Source organism: Cardiocondyla obscurior, linkage group LG02 (genome assembly GCF_019399895.1).
Source record: "Cardiocondyla obscurior isolate alpha-2009 linkage group LG02, Cobs3.1, whole genome shotgun sequence".
Lineage (NCBI taxonomy): Eukaryota > Metazoa > Arthropoda > Insecta > Hymenoptera > Formicidae > Cardiocondyla > Cardiocondyla obscurior.
This window is the reverse complement of record NC_091865.1, coordinates 4,360,518-4,385,434: the sequence shown is the minus strand read 5'-3', so window position 1 is coordinate 4,385,434 and position 24,917 is coordinate 4,360,518. Positions and strand designations below refer to the sequence as shown.

General features: G+C 31.1%; 5 protein-coding genes across 9 annotated transcripts; 1 reads left to right on the top strand and 4 right to left on the bottom strand.

The window, feature by feature from the left end:
- Positions 1 to 7,409: 7,409 nt before the first annotated feature.
- On the bottom strand, positions 7,410 to 8,656 carry LOC139113204 (oxytocin-neurophysin 1-like). The gene is made up of 3 exons (XM_070674181.1): positions 8,514 to 8,656; positions 8,126 to 8,330; positions 7,410 to 7,950 (listed from the first exon to the last, which is right to left on the bottom strand). Exons 1-3 carry the CDS (start codon positions 8,637 to 8,639, stop codon positions 7,826 to 7,828), a joined length of 456 nt encoding a protein of 151 aa, XP_070530282.1. The 5' UTR covers positions 8,640 to 8,656; the 3' UTR covers positions 7,410 to 7,825.
- Positions 8,657 to 8,773: 117 nt separating this feature from the next.
- LOC139113200 (rRNA N(6)-adenosine-methyltransferase ZCCHC4) lies at positions 8,774 to 11,070 on the bottom strand. The gene is made up of 5 exons (XM_070674174.1): positions 10,746 to 11,070; positions 10,126 to 10,670; positions 9,319 to 10,021; positions 9,036 to 9,251; positions 8,774 to 8,908 (listed from the first exon to the last, which is right to left on the bottom strand). Exons 1-4 carry the CDS (start codon positions 10,810 to 10,812, stop codon positions 9,043 to 9,045), a joined length of 1,524 nt encoding a protein of 507 aa, XP_070530275.1. The 5' UTR covers positions 10,813 to 11,070; the 3' UTR covers positions 8,774 to 8,908; positions 9,036 to 9,042.
- Positions 11,071 to 13,058: 1,988 nt separating this feature from the next.
- Positions 13,059 to 19,323, bottom strand: Sp3 (phosphatidylinositide phosphatase spermathreecae). Of its 2 annotated transcripts, XM_070674172.1 has the most exons (13): positions 19,105 to 19,323; positions 18,547 to 18,923; positions 18,209 to 18,469; positions 17,874 to 18,028; positions 17,611 to 17,783; positions 17,339 to 17,531; positions 16,916 to 17,243; positions 16,752 to 16,822; positions 16,330 to 16,554; positions 15,694 to 15,915; positions 15,299 to 15,612; positions 15,007 to 15,216; positions 13,059 to 14,906 (listed from the first exon to the last, which is right to left on the bottom strand). In XM_070674172.1, exons 1-13 carry the CDS (start codon positions 19,283 to 19,285, stop codon positions 13,912 to 13,914), a joined length of 3,705 nt encoding a protein of 1,234 aa, XP_070530273.1. In that variant the 5' UTR covers positions 19,286 to 19,323; the 3' UTR covers positions 13,059 to 13,911. The 2 variants fall into 2 exon arrangements, with proteins under 2 accessions (XP_070530273.1, XP_070530274.1); XM_070674173.1 differs by lacking the exon at positions 16,330 to 16,554.
- On the top strand, positions 16,576 to 21,589 carry LOC139113202 (DNA-directed primase/polymerase protein). Of its 2 annotated transcripts, XM_070674179.1 has the most exons (5): positions 18,282 to 18,380; positions 19,333 to 19,511; positions 19,580 to 20,227; positions 20,369 to 21,165; positions 21,267 to 21,589. In XM_070674179.1, the coding sequence occupies exons 3-5, from the start codon at positions 19,916 to 19,918 to the stop codon at positions 21,478 to 21,480; spliced, it is 1,323 nt and encodes a 440-aa protein (XP_070530280.1). In that variant the 5' UTR covers positions 18,282 to 18,380; positions 19,333 to 19,511; positions 19,580 to 19,915; the 3' UTR covers positions 21,481 to 21,589. The 2 variants fall into 2 exon arrangements, with proteins under 2 accessions (XP_070530279.1, XP_070530280.1); XM_070674178.1 differs by lacking the exon at positions 18,282 to 18,380 and adding an exon at positions 16,576 to 16,733 and having other exon boundaries at positions 19,333 to 20,227.
- An 87-nt stretch (positions 21,590 to 21,676) lies between these two features.
- On the bottom strand, positions 21,677 to 24,872 carry LOC139113201 (stAR-related lipid transfer protein 7, mitochondrial). Of its 3 annotated transcripts, XM_070674177.1 has the most exons (7): positions 24,154 to 24,868; positions 23,914 to 24,068; positions 23,521 to 23,789; positions 23,326 to 23,453; positions 23,045 to 23,184; positions 22,664 to 22,972; positions 21,677 to 22,575 (listed from the first exon to the last, which is right to left on the bottom strand). In XM_070674177.1, the coding sequence occupies exons 1-7, from the start codon at positions 24,561 to 24,563 to the stop codon at positions 22,562 to 22,564; spliced, it is 1,425 nt and encodes a 474-aa protein (XP_070530278.1). In that variant the 5' UTR covers positions 24,564 to 24,868; the 3' UTR covers positions 21,677 to 22,561. The 3 variants fall into 3 exon arrangements, with proteins under 3 accessions (XP_070530278.1, XP_070530277.1, XP_070530276.1); XM_070674176.1 differs by having other exon boundaries at positions 21,677 to 22,972; positions 23,521 to 23,786; positions 24,154 to 24,872; XM_070674175.1 differs by having other exon boundaries at positions 21,677 to 22,972; positions 24,154 to 24,869.
- Between the last annotated feature and the right edge of the window lie 45 nt (positions 24,873 to 24,917).

The following is a 24,917-nucleotide window of genomic DNA, read 5'->3' as shown; positions in this document are numbered from 1 at the left end:
TTAACACCATCAAAATATATATATAAGGTGTTTATTTTCTCCTCGGAGGTACACCGGGACTTCCCAACACCATCAAAATATTATTATATATTTTCAGAAAAATGTATACGCCTGTTTTTGTAATCTGCTTCTGCATCTCTACAAATTATAAAAATTTTAAATTGTTAATTTCTTTTATAATCCGTTTAACTAAAAACCTTTTCAGTGAAACTGCCTAAAAAAAATCTCTCTTTACTCTTTCAGAAATTCTTTGATTTTTACGTTTATTCTTGCGGCAAAAGTATCTGCAATATGTAATAATGTACAAATTTTTTATCTGTCGACTAATTATAATTTTTTAAACTACTAGATTCTTAAATTTTACTGTGGCAATTTTCAACAGCAATTGCAGTGCGCTGCGATTAAAGATTCAGAAGGTCCAAGTATAAATCTGGCCGAAATTTGACGGATTTTTATTTGATCACCATTTGGCAAATAGAAAGTGGTAACCCACCAAGAAAGTATCTACGACTGTAAAAAAAATTCACAACCTTCTTTCAAATTTTTTGATGTAGAGTATCGATAATTATGTCAGAACAAAAAAAATGTCGTTTTCATTATTAAAGTCGACAATTGATAATCTGCAGTACAAAAGGCTTTAGAATGATCACATATATCATCTTTTTCATAAGTAAATTATATTCTGTAGATGTAAATTGATAATAAAAAAAACAATTGAGAAAAAAAGTAACAATTTTCTTACCCACAAGAAGAAAAGTGTCTACTTAATGCATTTATATGAAAAATTAAACTAAAATTTCTCACATTATAATTATTACATTATTAACTGCATTATAGTACACAGTACTAGTATTATAATTAGTTAAAAAAGCACTGGCAATTTTATTGTTTTCTCCTTCATTCGTATAGTTTTAAGCTTATTGGGATTCACTTCCTTTCAATGCTGCATCAACTAATGGTAAAAGATAGTTGATTTAGCAATATATTACACAAAATTATCAAAAGCATGTAAGAGTAAACTTAAAAACGGGATCTCGTTCAAAATACATTACTTGGATCCGGTAAGTATTACGTAAAAGAGACGAGAAAGTGCATTTCTCTTATGTATCTTAAAATGGAGAGTGATTGAAGTGGACTGTTGGTACAAAGTGGCAGAAAAGTTGCCGGTCTTTAAAGGAAAACTTAATATCTTGATAGATCAGCATCACGTGCGAGAAAAACGACAAAGAATTACATGTGAAAAATGGCTGTTTTGAGGTAACTTTTTACTGTCTACAATAAATAATACGTATTGATTAAATTATTTAAAAGAAGTTACAAGTAAAATTTTAGTTATTTGTAAAAAGAGTTACGGATGTGGAAAAATGAAAAAGAAACTAAATACACACACAAGTTACCTGAGATAACACTTCTCATAACACTTGAAAAATTAATTTTACTTGTTATAGAGTCGTGCAGAATAAGGAAAAGTAATCCGTATGAGATCTTCCGAATTTTACTTTAAATAACACTTTAATAATTAATTACTTACTAATTTTTTATTTTTTATTTTGTTATTGTTTGCGGCTTTTCTTATTTTATTTATTCAAATTATTCTCTTAAAAAATATTTTTTAAGTCAATACATCTTTCTCTCTGACTTATTAGCATTTTTATAAATAATTTTAATATTTGTTTTTTGGGATTGCATGTCAATCCAGTTTGTCAGGATATTTTTCGAGTCACTCAAGTTTCAGTTTAAAATACATAAAATCCACAAAATTTGTATTTTTGTAAAATAGTATGGCAGAGAGTGCAACTGTACAAAATAACTATTTTCCTTTTTGTGCAGAAGAATCACGACTCACCATCGATACGCGCACAAACATATCGTGATGGAAGAATTAAATTCTTAGTTCTCTTGACAACTTTTAAACCTTTTTTTCTAGACATTTTTATAGACAGTTGACAAGCCTATCAACCCACAATAGTACAAAAGCGAACGAAGACTTACGCACTAAGTAAGAATCAAAAAGAGCACTTCAAAGAAGACGAAACTAATTCATGTACGCTTCGCGTTTTGAAGCCGTATTCCTCTATATCTATCCAAAAAGTTAAAAAAAAATCCATGCAAAATACATGAGAAAGTCAATGTCATTCATCAGTAAGTAAATAAAACGATATAACAAAATAAAAACTGTCGATGACTTACCTGACCATGGCTTGATAGAAAAAGATGCCTTTTAAAGTAAAAAAACTGATTATGAAGATGTTTTCATAAAATTCAAGCTTAACATTGCGTCACGAAGCAACAAAACTAAGAGAAAAAGATATACAATTATTACACGTAACGATAATATCAGGCGCATAATATCAAATGGCGCAATTCTATGAAGAAGTTTTTGTTGGATGAGAAAAACGTAGCACAGCGACGCGCTTGAACAATAAAGATTATTAATTGAGATTGAAGGAATATCACTATTATCGACAAAACTTTTCTTTAAAGATATATTATACAGGGTGTCCCAGATCAGTGGACGATGCCGAAAATGATAGGTAGATTTAATCGAATTAAAACAAAAAGTCCTGTACCATTTTGAAAAATTCTCAATAGTTTTCAAGAAAAAAATTAATTTATGTACGCGTAAAAGCGACGAGAAAGCGTGGACTGAGTGAGCGCGACAGACGACGGTGCCATTTCTAATCATTCGCCTGTCGCACTCACTCACGCGCAGCTTTCTTGTCGCTCTTACGCTTATACATTTTATATATTTTAATTTTTTTCTCGAAAACTATTGAAAATTTTTTAAAATGGTAAAGGACTTTTCGTTTTAATTTGATTACATCTACCTATCATTTACGGCATCGTCCACTGATCTGGGACACCCTGTATATTTCACGTTCCTGGTCAACCGCCATTAACAGATTGATCCAGCGTTTACTTATAATTTAAATGCTCTAAAAATTTTCAAAATGTACCTGATTATTATCGACTGCCAAACGTTGATTTATTGATAAAAATAAACATCGGATCCTGCACGAAAACAATGATTCCAAACACCGCAGCAAAAAGTCGTCCGATGCAATCCAACTGAAAATATGTGAGTATACATCAAGCATAAGCTTCGAGGAAGACGACTGTTAACTTTAAATCAGTTAACACGAGAAAATCGTCGCGTTTAAAGATTCTTACCGAAGGAATACGCCATAAATTTAGTCAAAAACATGCCTGAAAGATGTAAGAAAATTACCGATGCCGGTAGTGACTGAACACTATTAATACACACGTTCTTATTTAACTGACTATATATCTTTCTTTCAATTTCTCCTTTTTTTTTACTTAATCTTTTCAAAACATTATCAATACTGTGAGTTATCAAAATTTTTTACATGTATGTACTTAGACATTACAAAACGTTTTATATATTATAAATTTTATATTATTTTTGTAACGTATTAGGAGTTCCAGTTAATTTTAAGGGATAAATTTAGATGAATATATTTCAAATATATTAGTTGATACTTTCAAGTTGGAACGTTATTGTGCAACTTGAACATAGTTAAAAATAATGTGACGCACAGAATCGCATTCGTGTAACAAAACCTCACTTTTAGTGTGATCGAAAATGGAGCGTAATAAACAGCATTTTTGACACGTACTGCTTTACTGGTACGATTTAAAGAAAATTGCTGCCGAAGCTCACTAATTTATCTTACATGCTTATCCTAAATCTGCTCCATCGATTAAAACATGCGAGAAATTGGTAATATTTTAAGCCAAAAACATCCAATGACAGCGCAACGAAAGCGCAACAAAAGCGCAACGCTCGACTTCATGTAGCAAAAGTTGTTAAAGATTCATTAACAACACTTAATTGGGAAGTTCTACCACACGCCGCGTATTTACCAGACTGTGCTTTTTCAAATTATTAATTATTTCGATCCATACAGCATAGTTTAGCTGACTAGCACTTCAAAACATACGAAGAGATTCAAAAATGCATTAACGAACGGATTACCTCGGGAAAAGACGAAAAATTTTTTTACCGTGGAATCCACTTGTTATTTGAAAAGTGGAAAAAGGTAATAGCTAACGGCAAAAAATAGTTTGATTAAGTTATGCTTTGAATTTTCTTTATTACAAACGTGTATTTTTTGCAAAAAAAACCCTCAAAACTAATCAGAGCACCTAATAACAGTTAGTTATTTTAGTCAGATTTTTTCTAGCATTTATTCTTTTAAATTAATTTTTTATAAGAAACAATTTATATTGTATAAATAATTTTAAATAATGTAACTTTTTTTCAAAAAATAAAAAAATATTAAATAAATAAAATAAAATATAGATAATTTTATGGTAAAATTTTAATTTAAGAAAAAAAAGTTTTGTTTTTTGTCTAATTTTAAATTATAATTTTATTAAATACTTTTTATTTTCAATTAAAAACAACGTTAAGTTATATAAATTACAACAAAATAAGTAATAAAAGCAAAATTTAATTTATCAAAAAATAAGCTTTTTAAAGCTTATTTTTTGATAAATTATCGCGGCCATGTAGAAACGTAGCATCAAAAATGAAAACGTTTATACGCAAAAAATTCTTGCGTTGTTAAATAAAACGACATTTTGTAGAAAAAAAAACAAAAAAACTTAAAATTGTTTTGGCACGTTGTTAAATATACTGAAAACTAACTTTCTTATTTAAACATTAATAAACAGTCGACAAAGATACAGACAGTAAAAAATATATTTTTTCTATGCTCATTTTCTATGCTATCTTAATACTTCTTATACCACCATGATATTGGCTATTTTTGCGTGAAGCATGTTTTGTATCATACAGAGCTGACGTTTTTAAACGTCAGATGAAAGTTGAGATACGACATTGTAGACTATAATGGCTAAGAGCAGATTAATTTTCCATACTTTCAGGCAAACATTAATCGAGAAATATGTTGTAGTGCTATCAAAGCTTATCTTGATCCCATTAATCGAGCAAATTTGGAAATTGTCATCGGTGCTAGAATAACTGAAGTATTGATCAACGCGGTTAAGCGTGCTGATTGCGTCGATTTCATTAAAGATAACGCTTGAAAAAAAGCAACTTGCTCAAAGGAAATTCTATCATCGGCCAATACGATCAACTCGGAAAAATTGTTAATGCTGTCGGAAATCGGATCGAGAGCGTGTCTTAAAGAACTAAGTTTCAGTGATTTATGATTTCAAGATCGGTTACAACATATACAAGTATGTCGGTTTCCTGGGATCGATTTTCATAGTGAATTAGAGCGTATCACTGCTGTAAAACAAACTTCTCAAGCCAAGCACACTATTAACGTACATTCTACGTAAAAAAGGCGTGGTTTGCAACACCTGGAGATGCCGAGGCGCTTGCCTTCATAAAGACAAAATATGCCCCTAACAATAAGACCAGATGTCAAGCTTCTCTTCATAGCTAGTTTCATACCCAGATATTCAAATCTGACACAGCATGATTTGCAATTTATATGCTTCACATTAAGTTGGTAAAATGCTGGCAGTATTGTAACAGAATATGCCATATCAGAGTATACCGTCAAAAACGCAGCAGAAATCGAGCACGATGTATGTTATCACATGACAGCAGATTCTAAGACATCTAGCTATCTCCGCATTTATCTATGTTTCTGCATACAGGCGAGTAGCTAAAAATGGTGCCGTCGCCTGTCGCGCTCACTCACGCGTGGCTTCTTTGTCGTTCTTGCGCTAGACAAATTCATTTTTTTCTCAATAACCATTGAGAATTTTGCAAAATGGTATAAGACTTTTTATTTTTCTCACCAAGACCTACCTATTTCTACTCGGTGTGACACATTAAATGATACACCTTGTATAACCAATCTTAGCCAATGTACAGGGTGTCCGAAATATTATTAGCAATATTAAAACTGTGGGTAGGATATGCGAATTAAAGACGAAAAGTTCAATGTATTTTTATAAAATTATTAAAAATAATATTTTTTAAAAATTAAAATGTCTGGGCAAATGAGCGTCAAGAACGCTGTGGGATAGACGTGGCCAAGCGACGGCGAGTATACCTTAGACGAAACGGGCGGAGTCAGCGCGTGGAGATAAGCCAGCGACAACTTCTTTCTCGATGCGGTATTCTCTTTCGGCGCGGTATCGTAAACACGTTTATCTGTTTCGACGCGTGCAGTTATCTCCTCCCGCTCACCGCTAAAAAAATAATTTTTTACGACATTAAAAATTATTTATTAAACTAGAATTTATTAAACTAGTACGCTTTGCATGCGTTATTTTTCGAAAGGTCCCAATTCGTGCGCGTCATTATAATTGAGTAATCTATAGTCGACGACATGTTATTAATTTAAGACATCTGATTACAAACTACGAAAAAAAAAAATCATGCGACTTACCAATCTGCAGGAGCTTTAACGGAGTTGTAAAGTTCTGCCGGTGACTGTAACATAAAAAGAAAAATATTAATGTAAACATGTAAATTAGTTAATAAAATAGATAAAATAAAAGTTTTTATTTGATAAAGATTTTATTAAAAAAAAATTATGCTTATTTAAAAGTTGCTTCGCCGATGCAGGATGACTGTCCCGGACCTGCTTCTCCTCTCAAATGAGACGTGTCGAGTCATCCTTTTACGCACTGGACACTCGCAGGATAATCCACGATACTCCGTTAAATCCTCGATCTCGACACAAGAAACTGACTACGACGTAAAGCGAGGTCAAACTGTCACTTTTTGATACTTCGGTCAATTCTCGTCGGCGGAATAAACGACGCCAAAAACTTGCGTCAAGCAGCGATTGAGACAAGCCGCGATGAAATGTTCCCCGCGCATTTTATCTTTCTCAAGTTTTAAAAAAAATTATTTTATCGAAACAAGATAAGGATCTCAGTCGCAACAAAGAAGACGGGCGAGGTGCCTTCCGATTTGTGTACACTGAAAGACAGATATGGCATTTGCTGCGGCGACGACAGTTAGTGCATGATACTATCGTGATGTGCGTTGATCCTCACACGAAACTTATAATTAATACACCACAAGGCACCGGCCGCTGAGAATAACCGAGAACTGCAGTACAGAACAGTCCCACTACCCCTTCAACCGTCTTCTCGACTACCAACCTTTAGACCCGGCCCAGGGTAAACTGTTGCGAGCTCGCAATAGCGGTATTTGTGGAGCGCTGTAATTAATCGGCGCGCTAGGGAAAAAACGTTCCGACTAATCAAGCGATTAGTAAAGCGCTGTAATTGATCGGCGTGTGGACTATCCCGTGAGTATCCAGTGCGCGAAAAGATGACTCGACACGTCCCATCTGAGAGGAGGAGCAGGCTCGAGACGGGCATCCAACATTGGCGGAGCAACTCTTAGGTAAGCATAATTTTTTAAAATAAAATCTTTATTAAATAAAAACTTTTATTTTTTTTTAATGAATTTTATTAACTAATTTACATGTCTACATTAATATTTTTCTTTTTATGTTACAATCGCCGGCAAAACTTTACAATTCCGCTGAAGCTCATACAGATTGGTAAGTCGCATGATTTTTTTTTCATAGTTTGTAATCGGATGTCTTAAACCAATAACACGTCGTTAACTATAGATTACTCAATTATAATGACGCGCACAAATTGGGTCCTTTCGAAAAATAGCGCACGCTAAGTGTGCGCATGGTTTGTTCTAGTAGATATAAATTATGTCACATAATTTATAAATTTGTATTTTTTGTTTCTTTTTTATGTTGACACAGCTAATAGCACAGTTGTAGTTTTATATAAGTTAAAATCTCAAAATATTAAACGAATAATGACTATGAATTAATTAGTCACATTATTGAAGTGTTTCACTAGAGACTTCATTGCCTGGGAATATTACATTCAAATTAGCTGCATTATCGAATTTTCGATCGTTGCCAGCATCAGAAATTCTGCATGATGTATCTATATGACAAGATTCTAAATAAAACAGAAATATAGAAGTATGTATTAGAATATATATTTTTTAGCATTATATAATTGATGGCTTCTAACTTTTGATTGAAAATTAATTATTATTCTAATTATTGCTATATTAATTTTTGCTATATTAACTGCTATAAAAATTTAATAAAAAATCTATAATTTAGAGTACCTTGCGAGCAGCAAATGCCATTTGAAGCGCATCTTGCTGTATTTCCACGACACATCGCATAACCAGCAATGCAAGGTCTGGAATATAAATTTTCTTTTCTGCATTGATGTGCTTCTGGCGTTCCTACGAAACAACCGATACTAGGGCCACAGCAAATATGAGGCCCAAAGCATTGACCTAGATGATTAGGACCACACGTAGGACACTGGCAAAAGAACATTGTAATAATTGATATTTTAATTATGAACAAATTACATACTTCATAAAATATATAAAAAGTTGTTTATCAAAATCAAACTTTTCTGTAAAAAGTTAGGTAAAATAAAAATAATTTTATGAAAGAACATACATAGTTATATGTGTATAAATAATTCCAAATACAACTTACTTCACGTCCGACAATTCCTAAAGAAGGTGCTATGACACCTCTTTTTCCGCCACGAGGACAATTTGTGATTAAACAGGCATAACTTAAAAAAATTAAACTTGCAAGAACAACTAGTTTCTTAATCATTTTCAATCAATTTTAACGAGATCGTTGTACAAGATGATATAAGGACGATCAAAAAGATACTACTGTACCTCGAGGAGTTTCCTCGGATATTTATATCATTGAATCTCTGTACTTAAAATTCCTCCTGAGTATTTGGGGAATATTTCTACATTCACAATTCAGCACTCTATGGCTTATGGAAATCCAAGCTTATGGAAATCCGAGATTTCTATAAAAAAAGGAAAATAAACGTATAATAAGATGTTATTCCTCCATTCATTGTTGAGAAGCTGAAAAAAATAGACAGAAATATCGTTACGATTTTTTAAATATAAATGCATACACACCAGAATAGTTAAACAAATCATTTTAATATATATTTATGCTTTTACTATAATATTATATTAAAAAATTTACATTTTTTTTATTTGGTTTGTTGTGATTTTTTATTATTTAAGTTTTTCTTTTTTAATTTTAAGACTTCTCTTTTATTAATAACTTCCTTAAAATGCTTAACTTTGCTTTTCTTACTGAAAAATGTCTTTAATTTGTAATTTGCTTTGCGTTTCTTTATATCTCTTTCAAATGTCATTTCAGTAGAAAGTAGATTAGGGCATTCCTTTTTGGTGTGACCTACAAATAAATTCACAGCATATTATCAGTGGTAGTAATATGTTGAAATAATTATATAAATATTTACCTATTTTATCACAGTTAAAACATTTTCCTCCAATATTCGGAATTGAACCACACATATGTTTTTCTAACATACACCTTTTACAAATTTGACAGTGCTTCCAACTAGGCTTTACGCATCGTTGACATATGTCACAGTGCTTGTATGTTTGACCATCTTTGGAAGTACATTCTTTGCACTTTTTGCAATGTTTATTTTCACTTGAAACCCATTTTTCACAATCTTCACAAAACTTATATCCATCAGATAGAGGAAGCTCTAATAAATTTAACGGTATATTTGTGAAAATTCTCACTGGAGAACCATGTTTTCTACCATGTCTCTCTGATATAAATAAGGGATGATTGTCATAGTTTACTTTATAATCAGACATTTTCAAGTCTTTTAAACCACCAGTCACATGTGGAGGATTACTCTTTTCTTTCATTATATGTTCCATAAAATATGGACATATAAACATAATTTTCAAGAAAAATTTATCATTATAATTATGTTTATTCAATGTGATGTATAGATCAGATATGGTTTTTATTGTGTATGATATGGGTTCCAAACGACCACCAAATGGAGGATCACATATTAAATAAGTATTTTTTCCCTCATTTTGAGTAAGAAAATCTTTAAAAACATTAATGGCATCTTCATTAAAAAAATGATGATTAAAAAGATTGTACCAGCAATAATCCAATGGTCCAAAAAAGTTATGCTAAAATTATATATAAAAACATATACATTCAAATACATTTATAAAAAATATTAAATACATTATAAATTAAATAAATTAATCTAATAATTAATAAAAATACCTACAAATCTTCCATCAAAATCCAAAAGGAGAGAAGACATTTTATCTGTGTGATGCTCCATTATGTATTCATGTATTCTTGGTGTGCCAACACAAAGGATCTGCTTAGCTCCAAGTTTCAAAAGCATATTTATTATATCTTCGGTAGATTTCTTTGAAAATAAATACTGAGCTTCCTTCTTTGCATTTTCTAGAGGCTTTAAAAGCTCAGTTGGATGACACATTTGATAATCTGTTAAATTCTGTGTCATCTCATGATCCATGTGCATATCTTTTTCAGAATCAAATATTAATCTTTCACAATTGTGGCAGTAACACCTACTTGTCACAGGTGTTATCTTGAATTTATTAAGATGAATATATAATTTCTGATGATCATAATGTTGAGTAAACTTTTTATTTTCTAACATCCACATACGCTTTTGAGATTTTAACAGCTCTTGTCCGTATTTCAAATAAAATCTACATAATTTTCTATCACGACAAGCGGAACATGCATAAAATTTCTTTATTTCATTTTTAACATATCTTCCGAACAGTAGTGTAGGTCCTGCAGCAGAAAAAAGATTTAATATAAATGTGATAATAATAAATATACTTCAATAAATAGAGATATGATAATTACCATGAGGACATTGAGGATGTTTTATGGGATTTTCCCACATAATTTCTATACCACGTGTATCATTCATTCTGCAATTCTGCACGTAAACAAAATTTACAGGTAAGTTTAGGTTAACTTTTGCGTATTTATCAGATGGTAAACTAGATAAACGCGACAATTTTTACCGGTTGAGTCGAACCATTTGGCGCAAAATATAAATTTGAATTTTATTAATTACAACAAATAATTAAATAAATTAACATAATTACTTGCATATTAAATTAATATCTTATTAGAAATAAAGAAATGAATATTTGTTGATCTTAATATTGGTTAGGTTATACGCAAATAAACTTTTTATAAGTTTTAAAATAAATAACTTTAAAAATATAAATTAAAGAAAAAATTAATCACTCAAATCAAAAATGTATTTTATTATTATTTATTCTACACGTGCTGCAAACGTGTGTTGATTGGTGTATACGCAAATTTTATCATTATAATTTTCTAGAAACAATAATATTAGGTATATATAAGGAGCATGTTAAGCCTTTATAGTTTTTACGTATGATTTTGTACTGATGTTTTTATTTCGCAAAAAACAGGTGATTTATATAGTATAAAGAATAATTTATAATTTACAAAAACTAATTTATAATAATATCAATATACACATAGTTCAAAAGTTCAAAAGATTAAAAAATAATTTTATTAGATAAAACAATAAAACTATTTTTTTGAACTAATTGTTGGTTTCAGATATTAGTAATGCAATTCCGTATAAAGCGAGATTAGTGAATTGTGCATGTTCACCTATTTTTTGCAGATTATTCGTAATACTGCAGCTAGTTGCAATACCACACATCACACAGATTTGCTAATAAAGTTGCATTGAACCTTACATTGCATTGTTTAACCAAAATTAAGACCTAATGTTCATTTAAAGTAATTTTTTTTTTTTAGTTGAATAGAGCAAGAAAATATAAAAACTTGCAAGCAAATGTGAAGATAACTTATTTAAATCAAAATTGAAATTCTTTAAGATTAAGTATTTGAAAACAGCTTCATTCTTATCCTAAAGCGTTGCAAATATCTTTCAGAATGCACGCTTTCCAAAATTTTGCTCATTTCTGTGCATTCTATAAATATGTATCACAGACTATTGCTGACAGTAAAAAGAATATCGGCTAAAAATACGAGTTCAGGTTTGCTATAATTATAATTATCGATGTATTTCCAAAGCGCATTCAATAGAGAATGGAAACCATCGAAACGAGATAATTATTTACATCAGTGGGCAATGTAAAATCATATTGTAATTCCCTACATTAACAAATATAATATTTACGTAATATTTTTATACTAATCCTTCTACATCAGATTTATACATAGATGAAGGAGAATATATCCCGTATTAAGCATACACTCGATATAATACTGCAGTCACTGGCTTTTGAAATGCGTGTATACTAAATTGTAACGACAATTAAAGCATCTAAAATTATAACATTAACATAAATGCAATGTCAATACATAAACTTACTACAAAAGTTTTGTTGCTGTACACTTAAACTGTATCGATCTTATATGTATATACCACATTTATAACTTAATCAGTTTTTCTCTTTAATGAAATGTTCTATATGTATTTCTTTCATTAACTTTAAAACAATTACATTATTTATACTGTCTAAAAAATTCTAACATTTATTTTTCAAAAAACTAACAAAGCTAGAATAGTCATGTATATTTGTTCTATGGTAACCATATATCTTAAAATTATGTTTTCATCACTTCATGCATTATATATATATATATATATATATATATATATATTTATTTATTTATTTGACTAAACTATATTTAAATAATTCTCTGTATTTACATAATTGACTATGAAGCCTCTTTCTCTCTGATTTTTCGTACAAATAAATCATCTCGTCTGCGTTTTACATTATTCGATATATTTTAATATAAGAAATCTGTTATGCATATCAAATAAATATGACAAAATTTTTAACTTTTTTTGCTATAAAAATTAAATCTTGATATCACTATAAGATAAAACATAATAAAATAACAATAAAATATTTAATTGTGCTAAAACATTTACCAATATATATATATATATATATATATATATATATATATATATATATATATATATATATATATATTTTTTTTTTTAATACAGATTGGTCGCATTAAATAGATAAATTTTAGAAAATTGTTAATAAAAATATAAAAGTACGATTCAAAAATTTAGCAGGTATATAATAAATTTTATACACGATGTTGGCTTTTTAAGAAAATGGTTCTAAAAAAACAGAACAATTTTATAACAATAAAGAAATTCTTCAGTTCATTTGTCAATTATTGTGCTTAATTAATTACGAACAAATATTGACCACATTGTACTTAGTGTTAATTATAGTTTTGTCTGTTAATGCGTGCAGCTTTCCTTTCTACAATGATTTCTTATGTTCCACATCAATAATGATATATTTGTGAAATTTGAAAATATACGAAAATAGGTGCAGTGAAACTAATTTTCTATAAAACGTGACCGTAATTTAATACTTCCTATATAATATTTTTTTCATATTAAATTATGCAATCTATATACAGGATGTCCCATAGTAAAGTACGTAATTGCAGGAGTAGGTAGGGCTTGTCAAGACGAATAGAAAAGTCTTATACCATTTTGTAAAATTCTCAACCGTTATTGAGAAAAAAATTAATTTGTCTAGCACAAGAGCAACAAGGAAGCTACGTGTAAATGAGCGCGACAAACGAGTAGTAAAAATGGTGCCGTCGCCTGTCGCGCTCACTCACGCGTAGTTTCCTTGTCGCTCTTGCGCTAGACAAATTAATTTTTTTCTCAATAACGGTTGAGAATTTTACAAAATGGTATAAGACTTTTCTATTCGTCTTGACAAGCCCTACCTACTCCTGCAATTACGATACTTTAGTATGGGACACCCTGTATATAATAAAATTGTCTACAATACAACGCTTTAATACTTTTTTTTTTTTTTTAAGAGTGCATAAGAGTATTTGCATCATTGATATACTAAATTCCTCACTATATTCGTAAATATTTACGAATAAATACAATTATTAATAAGCTCTAAATTGATATTAAATGGCGATTTGCATTCAGAAAGCTGGGTCATTCGGATAAAGTTTATAAAGCGATAAGTTTAGATTGACAAGAGGCCCATCTTTCTTGAAGTTTCTGGCGTTCTTCCATATGGTGTTCCGATAAATTTCGCATTATATGACCAGTTTTCAACTTTCTAGGATCTAAATTAGCTCCTAAAGTTTGAACACCTTTCGCAAGTTTTGAAAACGGCAACAGAATATCTTTGGCTGTAGATGCTACTGGACTAGTAACATTCGCAATATTTTCCTTTATTGATTTTAAGGCAGATTCGCTCTGAGATGACGTAATATTCAACGTCAAATCTTGTTCAGATGCTGATCTTTTTTTTTCTTCCAACCTACTATCCGTTTGAAGAGTATTACTCTTAATATCGCCTGATAACGCTTTATTGTCAACATCCCCTGTCGAATGACTGATATTCTTTGAAAGCGTTAAAGCTGACAATGGAATCACCCTATCTCTTTCCTCGCCTATGTTGCCTGCTACATCATATACTGTTATTTCCGGTGTGGTTGCTGTAGTCTTCTGCGGTGAAGCACTGAGAGTACTAGTGCCAGATCCAGTTCGTGGAATCAGATGCAATGCGTCAACAGCTACATCAAGTTTCGAATTTAAATTCATGTCGTTATGTCTTATCTGAGACAGCTCTTCATTCGTATTGGTCTCACAAACACTACCATCTACAACATTGGTATTTTTCACCCCCATAATAATACCAATCAATGGTGTATAAGCTTCCATCAAATGCTTATCGTGACTAAAGTGTGCTGGTTTTTCAATATGCACAGGTGCCATTTCAATATTCTCATCATCACTGCTGCTACTGCTGTTACTTTTATCTTCTGCGCTGCCAGAAATACTGCTGTTGCCGACAGTGAAGATCGGCTTTGATACCTTTTCCGTTTTTCTGTTATTTATACCTTTTGCTAAATCAATTGGCTTCTTTGCGCCAAAACTTTGACTTAGTTTATTCAATTTGCTGAATTGCTCCGACATATTGCTTAAAGCTTTTGTACCTAAATTATATTTATTATTAATAAAATTTATACCTTTTATAAGCATCTTATACACACATACATATAAATAAATGTACATATTAAAAATATTTTAACAAACCTGCTGTCTTTAAAGCAAGTAACTGTGTCTCAGATACATTTCTTGTTAATTCTGGAAACGATGAAATATCTAATAATCCAGTGGAACCTTTAACATTTACTAATTTACTCTTTCTTTTATCTAATGTAACATTCATGGCTAAGGGAACCTTTGGCAAGTTTGCTATCTCCATGGCTACTGAAATAGCTTCACAAATCGCCTTCAAAGATTCTGTAATTTCAGAAATTTGAAAAATAAAATATTTCCAAACTTGTTACAATGTAGACATAAAATAAAAGAAAAGGTCTTTTACCTATGCTTTCTTCTTCAGTTTTGATCACAACAGCCATGTTATTAAAAAATCTTAAATTTGTACTACGAAACATATGAAAATAACCGTACTCTCCATTTACTTTATAATTAATTCTAATACAGTGATAATGTTTATTTTTAAAAAATGAGACCGTATTTTCAGGCTGGCCAAATTCAATTAAGACGATATCATCTAATAAAACTCTTTGATAGTTTGTAACTTTATCGATTTGATCATCATAATCAGCAATATAATAGCTATCTCGAGTTAATATCAAGATAGTATCCATTTCCGTCTCTGTCGGATCGCCAGTACTAGAATAAGAAATTCAATTAAAACAATTTCATAAAAATAACCTGACTATAAATTATAAGTTTTAAATTTTTCTCACATACACTGGATCCGCATCGATAACTCCCCAACTGCCTAAAATAATTTCTGGGTCAGGAATCAATAATTTTTTACAATCTTCAATCAGCAATTTAACATGAATCGCAGTCGCCGCGTTATCTTCCTCGTCCGTTCGTTCTAGGAATACTTCTTCGCTTACTGAATTTCCTAGCATCATATCGATCGTTGCTTGTCTATAAACGTCTTTAAAACGATTCAAATAATATCTGGAAAAAAAAAATTATTTTTAATATATAAATATAATTTAATTAAAAATTAAAAAATAATTTAAAAACAGAGTAGCATCGAGATTCCATTCAAAGAATCTTTGACAAATAATATTTTATAAAAAAAAATTGTTAAAATGAGAGAAAGCGGCATTTTTTATATTTAACTTGCTGACTAATCGTACTTATACAAATGACTGACTTATAAATCAAATTAAAATCTTACGAAACAAATTTTAATTAAACATGCAAAAGGGTATTCATATAATATAACAAGAACAACTTCTCATGCTGACAATAGCATTGCTTTTTACGCCACAAAATATGACATATAATGAAGTAATTAAACTAATTTTTAGAAATACGTAGCTATTGTATGTTTCCCAAAAATTAAACTAAAAGCAAGCAACGAACCTTGCTAAATTATATATAGCAGTGGCATAAAGGAAGTCAGGATGAGTAGCAAGTTGAAGTTGTATATTTGGTGGTTTCATAGGTATAAGTTCAAGACAGCAATTATCAAAAATGTCTAAATAGTGTGACCAATCGTTGTTTAGTTGGTGAACATCAATCAAGTTCCCTAGCAACGTATCTATCGCCGCCTGACGTAAGTCATCCATAAAGTGTTGCTGATAGTATCTAAAGGAAAATGAAAGGACAAGTCAAGGTTCTATAAGATAACATTGAAATATTGAACTCTGGAATATTATCTTTGAGATATGAAAACTGTGAATGTTTGTGTTAGGTGAGATGCGGGAAATAGAACAAGGAAAAATAAAAAGTGAGAAAAATTAAGCGAAATACAAAACGTGAAAGATGTAAGTGCAAAGATCTACCTGTTTGCAGAATTCATGCCATCTTTCATAAGCCCAGTAAATTTTCTCTCTCCAGTACGTGTATAATCTCCCTATAAATAGTAATAAATGGCGTAGGAATTACTTAGAAAATTAATGGTTTATATTAAGACAGACTTTATGCAAGCAATTTGAGTTGTACAAACCTTCAAAGCATTTGTCCCTGCATATTGCTTGCTAATAATGTCGCCATTATTAGCCCAAAGCGATTGAAAAGTCTGTCTTATATTTGTAGGCAAAATTCCATCAGGTGGTATTAACCCCAATTTTGAAAACTGCATTTCCATAACAGCTTTACCCAGAGCAGTTTGTACCACATTTGTTCTATCTAAGCAATCTATGCAATTCACACGGAATATACCCTTTTGCACGCAAATCGTACCTTGTTTATCGCGCCAGCAGTAACCCATATCTGCTAGCACTGTAGCTAATGCATTAACCAGAATAGATACATTCTCAAAATGCATTCCTCGACTGTATTAAACACAAAATTTACAAGATAAACGTAATTTAAAATGACGATAAAAAGCATGAGATTAAGCAACATTATGCTTTAGTCAGATACTTACCAATATTCGTGAAAATCGAAAGTAGTGTATGTTATATCAACATGATTATAATTAAATACATAATTGCTATAGGCCTCCCAAATAATTTTTTCTTTGCCAGACTGTTCGACCAGATTAACAATACATATGGGTCCATACAATGTAAGCTCTTCACCAAAATGTTTTTCAAATGCTATCTGCGTTTCAGCTTCATCTATAATATTATTATATAGGATTATATAATATTAAGATAATCTAATTAGTTTATCTAAAAAATATCTTTCTGCCTATACCTTTGTCAATCCGTGGTGGAGGTTTATATTTGTATCCAGGCTGAGACCAATATACCGGTACACTTCCTCGTACTTGTACAAAAGATACTTGATGATCATGATACCAAACTAATTGTTCAGTCTCAACGTAATTTGCACACTTGCCATCATCATCTACTCCACGTCTCTTGTACCTGTGTAATATTATTTTTTAAACATTTTTAATTATGTTTAATTTTTGGTAAGATAAAATTATAAAAACTATCAATGTTAATAAAAATTACCTAGTTCCAGCCCGAAACCTACTCCTTCTTGATATAATTGCCAAGTTAAATATTTCTTGTTGTGGTTGTTCATCAAAACCTACCTCAACTACACATTTTTCTATTTGAACATATCCTTGAATAATTGGTAATATCCAGCAATTTGCTTTGACTGTCTACAAAACAAAAAAAACTTATAAGTAAATATTATACAAAGAAATGCACATTTTGAATAATTATTAAATACTGTTATTATACAGCTAACTTCAAATAATATTATTTTATTATTTATTTTAAGTAAATCAAATTAAATAATTTTTACGCAATAAATTTTATGCATTTTAAAAATTACTAACATTTAAATTAATAATGTCATGTAACATATGTTTGTTCCAAAAGAATCTGTCATCAACACGTTGCCACAATGGCTTATCTTGGTAACTTTGTCCATTGGATTCCATCATACATTGTCGCTGCAAACTATTAGTAATATCACCAGTTTGACAAAAGAAGAATGAATCAGTTTCGGTAAATATTTTATTTAGTTCTTCCAATATTCTTTTCTCAAATCTTTCCTTATCCTTTACTATGGTTCGTTTTATCACTGTAGATTTCATCTAGAGAAATATCAAGTTTATAAGTTCCACAATATACTAAATATAGTTGTTGTAAATAATTGTCTTAGTATCCTTACTTGAGATGTAGCCAATGCAGCAGCATGTTGTGTAGTATTTTTAATAGTATTTGTAGCATTCTTTATTGTACCCCAGGTCTTTGCCAAAGCTGCTTTTTGTGGTACGTCAAACAGCCCACCACTCCCCTTTTTGTTCAATACATATTGATGTTTCTTACATGGCAATAAACCAATATCTGTATTTTCAGTGCCAAGATGTAGAAAAGCAATAGATTTTATTTTGTAAACAACATGACCACCATGTAATTCTCCTGCAGGTGTGACATCCTTTATGAGCATCAATCGGGGTTCCAATACCGATGTCTGTTCTATTTTTCCTACTATTCCATAAAACATACCCAGACATTCTAAATCTTTTGGCGTGGCCCATTCCCAATCTGTAAAAAAAAAAAAAACCCATTACACCTATTAAAATAAGTTAACATAATACACATAATCGCACTTAAAATTTGATTAATTCGCATTCTCAAAGCTAACGCGATATCCAGATCGCTTTTAATAAGCGACGCTTTGTGTGCACGCACTCATTTATGTTAAATGCAATTCTAGCTCACTCACCTGATTTAGCGGCGAACTCGCCGGTATACTTGTCGCACCAGAGGCTATGCCTTTCTTTCACAAAGATAAAATGAGTGTCAGTGCGAAATAGTTCCATTTTACTGCTTTTACAAGTTTGACAGCTATGGAGAGCATGTGTGACGTTTCCGCGTTGTGCAAATATCCACCTACCACCGAACATTCGCCATGTTGCTTATGACTAAAGATTTGTTCTTTTGTTGCGAACAGCGACGCAGACGCAAAACAGCGCTCTTTGGGTGCATTCGTTTACACAGCAGTCAGAGCAGTTACTGCACTAGTTCAAAATTTATCTCTTTTTCTTCTTGTAAAAGAACAAAAATAACCTTGAAATTATTACAGTAATTGCGCTGACTACCAAACTGTGTATAGTCAAACATTTTCAAGGTGTAAGTAGAACGATTCAGCGATAAAGTCAGACATTATTAAATTATAAAATATTTAATTTACTGTTAAGTTTATATGTCTGCTCTCATCTTATAACTCGGCGATGTTACCGAGAAGCGGATCTGCGATAACTGCCGGCGACGCCGCGGAAGAGTAGGACAGACAGTGTATAGCTCTGGCCTTTTTTTCTATCCGACGGCAGCCGAAACGCTGGCTTCACACGGACGAGCCTCTTTATCTGTACGCGTGGAAGCCGCGATTCCAAGTTGGGCTCTTTGCCGTAGCGGCATGAAATTGGCGGAAAAGCATCACTTACCGATCAACTGTACCGAATACAATGATACAACGGTGGTGATTGAATAAATTGACTGTTTTCACAGTTATTATATCGGTTTTATCGCTCGGGATGGAGCCAATTTGCACGGAGAAGTTTTACGGTGGCAAAATACGAAAGAAATCGCCACCCAGGTCCAGCTGGGTGAAAACACACCGAGTTATGCCTTCGCACATATTAGGTCCGACGCAATATTGGCAAGAATTTTACAAGCAGTCAGAAGCATTGGCCGCGGCTGTCGCACATAGCAATGAAACAGACATATTATGCACCTTTGTGTACCAGCAACCGAGCAATGGTTCTCGCAAATTTGTCGTCGCACATCCAGAGGTTTATTGGTGGTATTACAAAATCAAGCCACAAGAAGAAAGATGCTCGTACGAGGTGAGCGTCCCGATTAAAAAAAATTTGTCAAAAATAATTTCTTATTTCTTTCGATTCTTTGTTCAATATTAATAGAATTTTAGATTATAAATATGTCAAACTTACAAAAAATGATATCGATTTTATATATAAATTCAACAGATAATACCGAAGGACTCACCCTGTTGGTTATATCTCGATCTGGAATACCCAATAGATTTAAATCCACTTTGCAATGGGCCACGCATGACAAAGACCCTGATAGATATTATACGGGCATACTTGCTTAATCACTATCATTTATTATGCGATAAAAGTAACTTCTTGATATTAGATTCTACATCTAGTAAGAAATTTAGCAGACATGTAATTTTTACCATAAAAGATATGGCTTTTAAAGATAATTTGCACGTTGGAAAGTTTATCAAAGTTATATACAATGATATTTTACTTTATTTAAAATTGGATATGCCATCACATGAAATTTTAAGTCATTTTAACAAAGCAGACATTGAGGAGATGCTTGTAAAAACACAGCATGGTGAAAAATTATTCATTGACAATGGAGTCTATACAAAGAATAGACATTTCAGAATGTACATGTCTACCAAGTGGGGAAAACAATCGTTTCTAACAGTATCTACAGATTGCACACATAACACAGTGAATAAGTGCAAAGAGAAGGAACTAGAAATCTTTTTGGATTCTCTGATATCATACTTTCCAAACAAACAAAATTTAATTTTACTTGAATTTTCAAATCAAAGTAACATAAATGTTCAGCTTTATACAAACCTACCAACACGATCTATTCAATCTATTTGTGAAAGTGATGACCAAACTTCACCTTATCCTGAAATAGATAAATACATTGGTAGTCTTATTAATCCTGGCAAAATACGAATTGCTAAATATTCTGATAAAATCAAAACACTAAGATATGAAGTTTACGGCAACAGGTAGTAACTATAATCGATAATTAAACAATTATTAATTAATATTTTTTTACATATATACATCCCTCTGATTGTTAAGATAATTTTTTTTACAACATTTACAGATATTGTGAAAATATAGGCAGGTGCCATAAAAGCAACAATGTATATTGGATTGTAGATTTAAATATAAAAAAGATATATCAAAAATGTTACGATGAAGACTGCTCGGGTTTTTCATCTACGCCAAAAAATTTACCAGACGAAATTCTTTTCAAGTTAGACATGGAAGGTGATACACTCATATCTCATGCTATTGCATGGGATAACATACTATAGATGTTACAAAAAAAATTTGTAAAAATTATTAAATATTCTTTTATAAGCATAAATATGTATAATATGTATAAACGCCTAATGTTCGTACATTACTAAATTTATTTTTAACTTGATCTTTTATCATGCTTCTTAATAAACTATACATTTACATAAATAATAAAAACGATATGTAAATAATATTTTCGATTCACGACAATAGATATAAACACCATTGGTTATTATTAACATTAACATATATAATTTATTTACATTATTCCTTAATGAAAATTATTACAATTATGTTTTCTATGATAATTTTCTAATACAACTTTAAAAGCATGATACTATTGTTATATATAATATATAAATATATATTATATATAATTTTGTGTATTTACATTATATGCATATACATATTTTATATACAATACGAAACTTTAAAGATATATCTATACATATAATATTTACGTATGTATATTTTTTATTTTGAAAACAAAAAAATTGCTAATATTTCTTAATAAAATTACGATCTTAATAAACAAAAGTAATAAAAATCTTAAAAAAATTAGCAACAAAAAATAGAAATTTTTGTTAATATAATCACATTTGTATAGAGATAAATTATATAAATATATACAAATATATCTCACATGTTTCATACTATACACAGAGTTACAGTAAATTCGATTTACTTTGTACAGATATTTATATACCATATAAATTATAAAATTTAAATAGATTTTTAATATGTTTTCCATAATTGAGTTTTCTATTTGCTTTTGTTTAATTTTTTACAACACATAACGTAAATTTTGAATGAATAAATGGACTAAAGGCGATGACAGTAATCAGTCTCACTTCTTGATTAGTATTTTTTGCTTTTTTTTTTTTATAAAAAATGGAAACCCTCTCTTAAGAAAAAAAAAAAAAAAAAAAAGGGAAGATAAATGGTTGTCATATTCATAATGCCATTCTTATTATCTACGAAACACTATAATTATTTATCCAATATATGTCAATAAAATGTCAGTTGTTCCACAATGTTATCATCCATGAATCTGTTCTATAGCTTTATTGGCAGATTAATTTCTCCAGTGCGAAATCACGTTAAAACATCTACTAGCCAAAAGTTATTTCATTAAATCCATTTGTCAAATATCTAAATATGCAAATAATTTCGTAAGATAGAAATAATGTAATAAACCTTGCTCTTCTTTAGGTGAAGTAGTAATATCCTTATTTTCGGTTTCCGTTAAGTCATCATTTTCTTGCTGTACATCATGTGTAAGATCTAATTTGTTAGTATTGTTAGTAGAATCGTCCTGTTGATTTTTATAATCTCTCATCGTTGTTTTATCATTCTTTAACTTATCGTCTATGTCAACTTTGACTTGTTCTTTAGAAACATCTTTTTCAGATAAAGTAAGAATGTCAGATGCATTTTTTTTAATTAATTTATAATTTTGGTAATCTTTTGAAGCCTGTCTCATGCGTACTAGAAAATCTGGTAACCCTTAAAAAAATCCGTTACAATTATTATAAAGTTTATTAAAAGTATTTTACATTTTTATTACATATAACAAACCTCTTAGTGCCACCCATGCAGTGACAGCAGATGGTACAGAGACTCCAGGATCATCAAAGTATGTAAGTCCAAATTCAATACCTGGTTCATGAATTTTTGTGTAAGGTTTTATCACCATATACGACCAATATGTTCTGACCCTATCATACAGACGTTAAATTATTAATTATTTAAAGAATTATTTATTATTCGTAAAAAATATAATATTAGAAAAAAATTATTCAAGTATCTTAATATTTTATACACTTTTATTTAAATTATTTTCATTATTTTTTGTGTACCTAAAAATTCCCCGTCTTTCTGGTACATCGGGATGTTCCGTTACTCGACTGACAATAATCACAAGTCCTTTTTCTTTATCCACGACCCATCGTCGTTGATATACGTAGTCTCTATTAGAAAATAATTTCTGCACAAATGCAAATTAACAAATCATTAAGTGAAATAAAAAAATAGTACATTATTATTACACCTACAGGCCAGATCATTTCCCAATGAATCACATCGGTGCTGTGATCAACAGATAATTCCGACTGTGGATCAGTTTCAATAATTTGTAATTCCTGAGCAGTTGGATCCCATTGCTTTCTATAATCTACATCAATCTGTACTTGCAAAAAATCTTCAGCGGTAACGTCAGAAAATGACCCGTATACTTTGTATGCAAATAGTCCACCTGACCCAGGCTCTATTTTCCTCCATATTAACATGTCTTGACGCTCAATAAAAGGTTGCCAGCCATCTTCTGCATACATTTTGTATGTTACATATGAATTTGATATAAATAATTATATGTATAAACTATTTCAATTAATTAATAATAAAAAAAAAAAAAAAAAAAATTAATCTAAAAAAAAAAAAAAACTTACGATCTTTATTAGAAGTGTCACAAGGTTGAACTCCATTACATTTACAATATTTTACATCAGGCTGTACAGTGTCAATGACAATTCGTAAATGACACTTTGAACAAACTACAGTGGAGTCGCGTAATTTATAAATTCCTTCAATCTCACGATTATACCTACAATACAAAGCATCAAAAAGAATTATTTAAAAAATATATACACTACATATTGTAGTTTTTTATACATTTTACTCAACTGTACCTATTAATTTCCTCATCGCTTATCCTATCACGGTCCCAGTTATACATGCTAACCCCAGCAGCGCTCACCAGGAAATTCTTAGCGTTCCTAGCGAGTCTCAGCCTCCAAAGTCGCATAAAATCTCTTAATGCAACCTCATCCCATAACCTCGTGTAAAGATGAAATATTTGTATGCATCTTCTAATTTTCTGGGCAGCTACAAACTCGAACTGTTCCCTGCAAGCCTGGGCTACCTGCGTTCCCTGCTCCCGAAACCAGGAGCTTATTCTTTTGCGGTAGCTGCCGAACCTGCCACGACTTTGCGTTTTCGGAGCACAATGTTGCAGTACGAATGCTAACCTGTTATTACCGCTGCTATATCCGCTGTTAAATCTTCTGAGAGCGTGACCAGTCAGTTTCCACGTGTACATCGTTCGCTACCGAAGCCGTCGCGTTACGAATCCCTCACACGGAGCGCGACCGGTTTTATTCACGATCGCCGGATCTTCCGTACGGAACCATCGACTCGTGATGTTACGTTAGCGCGCTATGTCTCGAGGTTGCCGATCTCGGGTTTTTTTCTCACTGATAAAACGAATCACGCATACGAGAGACACCTTCTATCCGGCGATCAGTTCATAGACGACTGATCGGTCGTCTAATTAAAGCCAATTACGTGAGAAAATCGTAATTATCACCCTTCGCGTCGCGTACCCGCGCTGTACATATGCAACATAACCATCGATCGCGGGAGGGCGCAGCGAGTGACGGAGTGTAGAGATCTA